The sequence below is a fragment of the Bremia lactucae genome (genome assembly GCF_004359215.1).
Source record: "Bremia lactucae strain SF5 chromosome Unknown BlacSF5_NotPlaced_200_SHOA01000120.1_2678225bp, whole genome shotgun sequence".
Classification (NCBI taxonomy): domain Eukaryota; phylum Oomycota; class Peronosporomycetes; order Peronosporales; family Peronosporaceae; genus Bremia; species Bremia lactucae.
This window is the reverse complement of record NW_027152213.1, coordinates 2,473,768-2,484,349: the sequence shown is the minus strand read 5'-3', so window position 1 is coordinate 2,484,349 and position 10,582 is coordinate 2,473,768. Positions and strand designations below refer to the sequence as shown.

The 10,582-nt window shown below is 43.8% G+C and overlaps 3 protein-coding genes across 3 annotated transcripts; all 3 read left to right on the top strand.

Moving 5' to 3' along the window:
• Window positions 1-5,757: 5,757 nt before the first annotated feature.
• CCR75_001533 (uncharacterized protein) lies at window positions 5,758-6,516 on the top strand (the record flags this gene model as incomplete). The annotated part of the gene is made up of 1 exon (XM_067959635.1): window positions 5,758-6,516. One exon carries the CDS (start codon window positions 5,758-5,760, stop codon window positions 6,514-6,516), a length of 759 nt encoding a protein of 252 aa, XP_067814529.1.
• A 1,614-nt stretch (window positions 6,517-8,130) lies between these two features.
• Window positions 8,131-8,751, top strand: CCR75_001532 (uncharacterized protein; the record flags this gene model as incomplete). The annotated part of the gene is made up of 1 exon (XM_067959634.1): window positions 8,131-8,751. One exon carries the CDS (start codon window positions 8,131-8,133, stop codon window positions 8,749-8,751), a length of 621 nt encoding a protein of 206 aa, XP_067814266.1.
• A 362-nt stretch (window positions 8,752-9,113) lies between these two features.
• CCR75_001531 (uncharacterized protein) lies at window positions 9,114-10,211 on the top strand (the record flags this gene model as incomplete). Its single annotated transcript, XM_067959633.1, has 1 exon — window positions 9,114-10,211. The coding sequence occupies one exon, from the start codon at window positions 9,114-9,116 to the stop codon at window positions 10,209-10,211; it is 1,098 nt and encodes a 365-aa protein (XP_067814265.1).
• Between the last annotated feature and the right edge of the window lie 371 nt (window positions 10,212-10,582).

Below are 10,582 nucleotides of genomic sequence, written 5' to 3'. Positions count from 1 at the left end.
AAGCTTGCCACATTAGAATTAAACATTTTGATAGTTTCGAATGGTTCCACCTTTCTTGCCGCAATCTTGGCTCTTGGTGTCCCATATTTTTCGCAGCGTGTTTAAACGATATTTTGCGAGTATCAAGTATAAGTAGATCTCCAACTTTGAATTCGACCTGATTTATTCGGCGCTTTTGATCGTAATATTGCTTTTGCGAAGCTTGTGCTATCAACAGATTTCTGCGAGCCTGATCGATGATATTTGCTCGTACTTCGATAAACTCTTTTGCGTAAACGTCAATATCCTTTGGTTGACTAGTCCAGCCCAGTGACTTTTGCCATGCAGAGCGTTCCCTTCTTCCCGTATCTATTTCAAAGGAAGAGTATCCAGTAGATGCACGAACCAGTATAGACGCATACTCTATGCTTCCCAAGTGTTCGGTCCTGTCAGTGCCATGGTAAGATGCTATGCGATTGAGTGCGTCTTCTACCACAAGGTTCTGGCGCTCGGTCTGTCCATCGGCTTAAGCCCGATAAGCGGTTGTAATACTTAGACGAACACCGATGATCGTCATCAATGACTTCGAAAACATGGACGTGAACTTGCTATCTCGGTCACTGATATTAACTGCGGGAATACCATGGTGTCGAATGACAGCATCAAAAAATACTTTTGCTGTGGTGCATGCATCGTCCTTATCGTGCACTGCTGCATACTTCGTGCGTTTGGAAAACTTATCGACAACAGTTAGGATGGCAAATCCATTGGAAACAGGAAGCCCTCTTATAAAGTCCATTGATACCACTTGCCAGCAAGCATCCGGTATTGGAATTGGCATAAGTAATACGTTGTTTTTTTGTTAATTATCATGTTTCCGACGTGCGCAGGTTTCCCAAGTTTTGACATATTCCTTGACGTTTCTCTGCAACGATTTCCGGTAATACCACTGAGCAACTCGCAAGAATGTTCTGCGATTGCCCGGCAGAGCAGCTATTGCCGAATTATCATATTTCGATATTACATTCGTTCGCAAGCGGTTGTTGTTGAGCACGCAAAGACGTTTAATGTGCGCAAAAACAACAATTTCTCTTGCTTCACAATCAATAAACTTGTTTCGGAGCTTTTCCATGCTTCTTTAGGCAATTCTGGCAAAGCCTTATTGAAGTAGCTTACGAACTTCTGTTGACAACTCGCCATACGACACTGTCATTAAGGCAGCAACTTGCAGAGTCTCAGCTTCCTCCCGGGGCAGAGTTGGCACCGAGGGCGAACAAAGTAAACGTGTACCTCGTTGTTGGCAACTAGAAAATCGCACTTATGAAAGCGGATATTGTCCACGACAGAATCATCAGGCCGGCGCGAAAGCGCATCAGCTACAACGTTTAAAGCACCATTAATGTGGTGTATAGTAAACGCGTATTGAGCGAAGGTGGTCAAGTATCGAGCCAACTTCGGCGAGACTGACGGATGATGAAGAAGCCAAGAGCAGGCGCTATTGCCCATTTTTCTAACCCCTCTTTTATTGCAAATAGATCCTTCTCACGAGCAGGCCAACTAATCTCACGGATTCCAAGTTTCTTTGAGTAAAACGCTACTGGATGGTCATGTCTATTGATAAATTGCGATAAGTCGCCACCAATGCACGACCCCGATGCATCCGTAGTGAGAACAAACGGGCGTGAAGAGTTAGGCAAAGTCAGCACAGGTGCAGCTTGTAAGGCAGACTTCAGCCTTACGAGCAAATCCTCTTGTTCTGCATTCAAGACCCATGAAAAATCTTTCCTAACGAGATGGCTCAACGGCAGAACTATTTGCGCAAACTGATGAATAAAGCGGCGATAATAACAAGCAAGACCAAGAAAACTTTGCGATTCCTTTACAGAGGTAAGTGAAGGCCACTTCGCGATTGCTTCCGCCTTTGTTTTCGATAAATAATCCGTCACCAGAAACAGCGTGCCCCAAAAAGCTGACCTCTTGACGCGCGAACTTGCACTTACCAATGTGAGCGAAGAGTATTCACTTGCGTAAGACGTCGAACACGATAGCATGAAATAATTGACCCCAGTATTACATTAAAAGTAATTAATAGCCAATGGTGTCAGGGTTATGAATGTTCAGATAATTTAGAATTTTCAGAAGTACCTTTTTTTGAGACGGAAAAGATGCATGTACCATCCAAATATACAACAACGAATGAGAACTTTTCAAAAAGAACACGCATCAAGCGCGACGAAATGCGAGGCATTCCAGCAAGGCCCATCGGCGCAACGCACCACTGATATGTCTCATTTGATTTACGAAACGCAGTGTACGTTTTGCTATCCGGATGAATATGCCTCTGATGGTACCCTTGAGCTAAGTCAATGACTGTGAAGTAGCTCATACCATACATCTTATCGAATAATTTATCGATTCGCGGCAAAGGTATTTTAGGGACGACTGACGTTGAGTTGACGTAACGAAAGCCAATCACCCAACTGAGCAAAATGTTCGCGTTTCCGGATCGAATCCATTCCGAACGAGATACACCTCGTACCGATCGTTGGGTCATTTTAAGGAATGCCGAAGATGTTTGATACCCAAAGCGAGTCTGAAAGCTCGATCTATCCGCATGAAAGGTTCTCATCGACGAACTTCTGTAAAGCCTTTTGTTCAGCTTGTGAAAGTCGAAATGGCGAACGATTACTCGGTTGCACACCGGGCTGTATATTGATACCAAACTCCACCGACCGATGAGGAGGCAATGAATTCGGTAACTTTTCTGGGAATACATCTTTATAGGAATCGAGTAAAGCCTTCAATCGTTTTCACGAGGTTTTGTAAATTCCGACTCTTGATAAATTTTGACACGATAGACTTCTTCAAATTGTGATGTCTTCAATTTCCTTAAGAAGTCAGCAGAGGAATAATGACCGATTCACAACCTCATCATATGGTATGTCACCACTTTTGAACGAAACTTGATGAGTACGTCAATTAATGATTGGCTCGTGCGCAGCACACCAGGGCTTACCCGGAATTACATCATGGCAATTGCTCATTGGCCACTCAATGACCGGAACGTCAGAAATTCGATTATCATCAAATGGGCTATTGGCGACTCCTTTCTTCACTTATTTTTGGTGTTATTAGTGCCTTCGAAACGAGTGACTTGAAAGCCATTTCAGGACATGACGCATTGCAGCAAACTCGGCTTCACCCCATTGCATGTGGCGCCAGAATCGAGTATCATATTGACAGCACGATCGTCAAGATGACCCTTTTAGATGATCAAATCTTTTCCCGTGAAGGAAGCAAAGTCAGCTTCACATAGTGTGGTGATAGCTTCGTTTGACGCAGTCGCGATGGTTTCTTCTTTAACTGACTCATTCACGAAATAGTTGGCGTTCGCACGATCGCGACGATATCCGTTGCCGCGATTATTTTGCTGGTTCCTGCGCTTGTAACACTGCTGAATCGTGTGCCCCAGTATTTTGCAGTATGCACACTTTCGTTTATTTCGACGTCGATTATGGACGCAAGAAGACCTATTAAATGGCCGAGCATTGCCGATTTCCATCGGCTCTGGCTTCTTGTTTAATTCTCTGGCCACATTTTGTGGACCAGGACGAGGTTTTGTAGCGTTGTGGTGATGATAAACACCCGAATGTGTGCGTTCAAAATCGAGCGCCACAGTAATAGCATCCTACAGTGCGTTTCCCCGTCGATATTGAACTTCTTCTTGAGTTCTTGCTTTAAACCCTCGTTGAAAATAGATGAAATGTCAACTCGAGTCATGTCCTCAACTTGCGAAATAATGTGTCGAGATTTCGCAATGTAGTCCGTTAAGCCTTTGCAATTGGCTTGTCTCAGCCGATGCAGATCGTCTCGAAGACGTTGTTGCAGATCCGCAAAGACGAATTGTTTTTTTTTCACTGCTAGAGAAAACTCATCGGCTGAGTGAATTTCTTTTTTGATGCAGCAAGAGCCATTGTGCTGCTGGTCCTCGCAATGAGCTTCCTAGTACGGCAAGTACTTGAGGAGCCTTTGCGTCCTCTTTCCACTTCTTACCGTGCGCAATAAAATATTGCTGTACTTGCGCGTAATAAAGGCGAACCGACTCTTCGCTTTTTCCGCTTTACGTCGGCATCCTTAGCCCGTCCACCTTAAGCCCACCTATCTTTTAGGAATTAGCGAATGTTTTGATTAACTCTTGTTGTTGCTGTAGCATGTGCATCATTTGCTGCATTAGCTCGGCGTTTGAGGGTTGCCCATAATGGAAGAAGAATGTGTTCGGAACTATAAAAAGACTAGGCTCTTAAGTTGAACCGAAGATCCTTAAAAATGGTGCGCTCGGCTTCTTCTAAAAGCGCGTATACCTCGTGTAACGGAGCTGATAAGGTGGACTCTTGCTTGGGCAGGCATCCTTTCTCCTTGGTGAGTTGCTTTGCTAAGATCTTTGCAATGCGTCGGGCCTTTTGTAATGCGTCGGGTCTTTTGTAATGACGCAGGCAAATCGTTCGCAGTCTTTGCAGACTTTTCACCGTACTCAAAGAGGAAAGCCTTACTACAGTAGTATGGAATCTGATTATTAGCTTTTAGCTTTTTGCTCATAAATCTCAACGACTTTCTTTAGCCATTAAGCGTAATGGGTAAGAGATTCAATCTTATTCCAGATGGATTAACTGTTTCACCGTGTTAAGCCGGTCCCAACCTCACACAGACTAAGCGACTATATCTGTCAGGCAGACGCTTAGAGTTACAGTGGATACTGAAGCCACACAATCAAAACTGCTACGCAGCGCTTCCAAAGGAATGGAGCAGTTGACTGCGAGCGGAAATTCCCACGCTACAAGCAGTACGTTACTGGCTGCGAGTGGAATCCCTTACGCTACAAGTAGTGCTGGGCAATCCAACGCAGTGCAATCCAGCGAAGCGCGAACGGACGGCAAAGAAGCGAGCGGACGGCGAAGAAGCGAGCAGACGGCGAAGAAGCGAGTAGACGGCGAAGAAGCGAGCGGACGGCGAAGAAGCGAGCGGACGGCGAAGAAGCGAGCGGACGGCGAAGAAGCGAGCGGAAGACCAACAAGTGGTACCACTTGTGAGGAATGAGGGTAAATTACGACTGAATTATTTTTTTTGCTTTACTAGCCGATACTTTTGGCTCATCCTCTAAGGATCGCCTATCCTAAATCTAATTATTACTAAGTATCATCTCTCCTTATTGCGCCAACCTTTTTACTTGTTTTTATTATGGCGCATATGTAATTTGAATCAATAGAAAAGGAATGGTATAAAAGATAAATCGAAATGAGTGGTCATGGGCTCAGCGAGTTGAATGGTCCTGACAATCTCGCGCTGGGACGGAGATAGTGTGCGGTACAAGGAACACCTGTTTATTTTACTTAGCTAGCACTACGTCGTAACGAAGTATACTTACTAAACAGTGTAGAGCAAATTAGAGACTGTTTCTTGTCGTCGTTATTTTTAATATTCATATCCTTCTATGGCTAGTATGAAGGACTTAGACCTTTGTCCATCTGTAAACTAGAATCGGTTGCCGCACTCTATCTCTACAGCCTTACCAAATATACATCAGCCAAAGGATCATGTTTTCCTAAAATTTTACTTAGTTAAACTGTTTGCTAACTGGCATTCTTTTTTTTAATTAATAACGATCTGGCAATAAAATCCATTCAAATAACAAAATAAAAATTTCCAAAAAATAACCTACCCCCCGTTCTTCCGAACACTTTCTTGAACAGGATCCGCAGCAGTCGACAAAGTTTAGCAACGATGTCGGACTGGCGCCGTGATCTTCAGCTCGTGGGCGTCGTTTTCATAGTCACCACGGCGCTATTAGGCGTGATGTTGCACTCGCTGGTAATCTCGACGCTCACAGACACCGAGTGGCTCGCGCTTCGACTGCCTACAACGCTCGAGGCAGCTCAAGAGCTAGGCAAGACCCTTCAGAGCTTCTCCGAGCGCCAACGAGGTTCACTTTTGCTCGCACACATGGGCTGCTATCTATACCTGCAAACATTTGCGATTCCGGGCACCGTATTTTTCAATCTATTGGGCGGCGCGTTGTTTGGGATGACGCTGGGATTTCCTCTGTGCTTGGCTAACAACACACTGGGATCGGTCTTTATGTTTCTCCTTTCGCGGCGTTTTGGCTACCGCGTCGTCACGCACTTTTTTCCGCAAAAACTCGATCGCTTAAGAAGTATATTGGACGCACATCGCGACGAAATGGCGCTGAATATGATATTCCTGCGCGTATTTCCATTCACCCCCAATTGGTTTATTAACATGGCGTCGCCCCACTTGGCCATTCCGCTAGGCCAATTTACGTTAGGCCCGCTATTTGGGCTCGTTCCGTACAATTTCCTGAGCTGCAAAGCTGGGCTTATTCTGCGCGAGCTACGATCGCGTGGAGACATTATTGATAGCGCCACGACGATGCAGCTTATAGTGGTTGCTATCGTAGGTGGCCTTGTGCTCCCAAGACTAAAGAGGCGTTTTGCCACGACCACTGGTACCAAGCATGATTAAATTGAGTGTTTAAATTACGTTTGTCTTGTCCAAGTTTTTGCTGAATTGAGTAAGTTTCAGATAATTAAAAAAATCTAAAAGCTATCATTCAGCGTGTATCAAACGCACTATTTTTTTTTTTGTTCGTCGGGACCAAGCTAGACAAAATAAATGTCAGAGATACTTCTTATTCATTCGACGCCAGGCCAATTAGGTCTGCAGAGCTCTTATTGGGTTTGACTATCACAAGGTGCGTAATTAGATCCCGAATTTTCAGTATTTAAAATGCTAGACACGGGCGGATTTTAATTTTTTTCTGACAGACTGTAATCGTGAAGGTCTTCTTTCGTTGGAATGGATATGCAAATCTTTTAGATTATTATTAGAGTATACAATTATACGAGTAGTCTGCGCTGGTGCTCCCTCGCACTGCAGCAGCAATTTTCAATTATTTTGTTTGGCGGGAGTTGTTATACCTTTTAACGATTACTTTCAAACAGAAAAAAAGTTATCGCGATTACAACTTAAGATTCTGGAATGTGATGCTAAAAATTAATGGCTAGAACACTGCGATGTAAGAAATAGCTAATTAATTTCAAGGGAAAGCACAATATCGTTCAAGCTAATGCGAGGTTTAAATCAAGCTGTCGACGTCCTAACTGCAATAAGCCACGAAAATGCAGGCTGTTTTCCGTATCAAAACAAAAGCAGCCGACCGGCCGTGATGGCAAAAGGTGGTTCTACCAAGAGAATTCAAGGTGCCTTCCTCTAATATTTTAAGCGCAAATAGGTTTTCATCCGACTTCTATACAAACACGTAAAAACTCGCGGTACTCAAAAGTGATTAGCAAGCAACTTAACGATTTAGAGGTATGCCAGCGTCGACGTCCTGTCATGTAAAAAGACGCATTCTTCACATTGCCGTATTAAGACGCAATTTTTTTTGCGAAGTCTTCGGGGCCGTGTAGGAGTCACTTAGCTTGCTCATCACCAAATAAAAAAATGCTCTTCGATCAATCGCTGCAAACTTTCATGTTCCTCGCGAAACAAACTTTTGCGCAATATTGGACGCATATTCCCAAAAACAGTTTATTATTTGCGACTGAACTTCATTGCAATGTGCGCTCATGAATGTGTTGGAGGTCTCCGCATTGCATAATTCAGAGGAGTGCTATTATGTAAGGCACGAAAATATTCTAGATCGTGTTTTTCTGTCACATGCAACAGGCTTTCTAGCTACTGGTAGCGTTAAAGACTTGCATTGGCCTTGTATGCAAATTGCCTGAGGTCACTTTAGGTTTTCCGACACTATTTAAATAACTCATGTTACAGCTCTCCCGTGACCTCAAGAGCAAACGGTTGTATCAGACGATGTACTGTATGTACAGTATTATTTACGCTACTTTTTTTTTGCAGTTTCCATTTTGAGGTTGTCAAGGATGTAAGAAACTATTTTAAATTTTAAATTTGAGCTATTATGGAGTATTAAGCGGCTAAAAAAGCATCTTCGGCTACTATTGCTTGTCAGCTTGAAAATAAAAAAAGTTTTGAAGCAATAATGGACTACGTACCTAATATCACGCTGTACAAGAAATGACTCAAAACCAATAAAAACAACACTCTTCGCCTTGCGTCATGGCCTTCATGTCGGTAGCTCGTCAGGCACGCGCCACTTCTCGATTCCTCTATTCCCGTATGCGCGTTTGTCCTCTTGTAGCTAATGAGCAATTCTTGCAGCGAACGAAGTGGCAGCGCTTGCCCTGTGCGATGGAGTCTCCGATCCTATCGACTCGAGTAGGCTTTTTGCGAACAAAGGTGAGCGAGCGTGTGGTCCTGCCAGAAGAGAACGAAATTGAACCTACGCTAGCATTTGACGACAGTGAAATGACAATTGAAGATGCTTCGATTGAAAACTTGCTGAAAGAGCTCAATGAAGTTTTTGAAATTATTGCTGCTGTGCCACTGATGGATGAAGAGGAGTATGGGGAAGTGCGCCAACACTTTGAGAGTGGCAGTGGTCTTGATGAGATTGATGAACGTGGGTATAATATTAAAGCTGGGACGCATAAGATTTGGAAGGGTGAGCGCGACCTTACAAAGATTGTTGAGGGATTGGATACCGATTCGGCCCAGATTCTGCAGCGTATCCTGCTCCACACGCTTAATATTGAGAGAAAAGTGCGTGAGATGCTCTCGAATGGTGGAGTTGATCCCGATGACAAAGATGAGTTGCAAGAAGACAATCAGGTCATTTGAGATTGTCCGTTAAAAAAGAAGTCATCTCGACACCATCAAGGTATTGCGGAGATCTTGGTCGAGCCCGCGTGCTTTGCTTTTGCTCTTAACTTTTGATTCGACACAGGCAATCAAGACGTCTAAGTCCCGTATAAATGATGTACGTATACTTGCACCATTGATAAATTCTCCTTATCTTATGTTAGAAATAAAGAACGATTGTAAGAATACCTCGCCGTAAAATGCACAAGAAAATGGGCAACATGTAATTTCAGGCATGACCCGAATTTGTGCTCATTACGAAAAACGCATATTTTGCTCTCAAAAAAAGTGATAAATAATTTTATTCATTCTTGCCTTCAGGGCTCTGAAAAGCGGTGGTAATGGGCTTCGTCGCACTAGCTCGTCAGACGCTTATCGTTTCTCGCTTCCAAATGCACGCGTCTACACGCTTAAGCACAGCAATTCCCTGGCAACAAATGCATAAGCACCGCGTGCCTTGCTCTATCGACCCTCCATTCCTATCAACCCGAACCAGCAGCATTAGTTTTGTACGAACAAAAGTCAGCGAACGCACGCTCCGTCGGAAGAAATTACGCGTCAACAAGAGCCAAAAAGGAGTCAAGGTGCCAATTCTTAAAGAAACGTTGCGCAAGCTCTATTTGCGTACGCATCCGGATCTCTTTGGACAGTATCCAACGCAGCAGCGCGCAAATGAGGAATCGTACAAAGAGCTCTTGGGCATCCTGGACGCCATTGAGAAACACAATCAATTTCCCCCAGCCAAGACCTTAAAACTTCCATTTTTTTTAAAAACACCTATCGAGGGTGAATTTAAAGAAGTCGAGTTGCAACTACGCACGACGGGAGGTGCATGTAATACGTTGGTAGAGGAGGCATTGGGTCAATTTTTCAGCAACTGTGGGCTCCCTGAGGTCTTTCAATGGGACAAAGGAAGCTGGGGCAAAAGTGTAGGTAAACACGCAGTAGAGAATCCAAATTTAGGCTTTGAAAAGGAAGATGAAACGCATGAGAACGACCGTCACGAGGCCAAGCGCGAAGAACGGCATTCTTCAGCTCCGGCTTATAATCCCGTGGATCGTAAAGCACCAGAAGATCATTCGATTGAAAAGGTTCTGAATGAGTTAGACGACACGTTGCAGCTTATTGCTGTCGTGCCATATCTTGACGACGACGACAAGCAACAGCAAGCTATTAAAACTCATTTTGAACACGGATCAGGTCTCGATGACCTCGATGCTCAAGGGTATTCACTGAAAGCGGGAGTTATTCAATTGTGGCAAGGCGAACGGAATCTACAGGCACTGATTCCTGGATTAGATGGCGACTCGGCGATTCTAATGCAGCGAATTTTGCTTCATACCGTCGATATTGAAAAGCGTCTCGAGAACGTCATTGCTCAAAGCTCCTTGGACGTTACGAGATTCACTGCGGAAGCTTGTAATCAACAGAGCGAGTAAAGATTCTTGGATGACTTTATCGATAAAAGATTATCGCGTTATGTGGGCATTTACAATGAATTAATTGTTAAGCACTGAACTTACATGCCCAAATGCACAAAAGATGACACGGCACTAGGACCTGCACCCAGGATTGGAAAGAATAGTGAATTACTTCTTTGAGTCGCTGTCCTAGACAGGAATTAGCTCTTACATAACATCGAGTGACCCGGGGCCGTCAGTTTAGCACGAAATGGAACGGGGTGTACCGTTAAAACATGAATATTATTTCTGTAAGAGAAAATAATAAAGAAGTATTTACGTTGGAATTGTTATATTCAACTTAAATTCCTAGGTACTTAATTGAAGTAATAAAAAAAAAACCTACCACT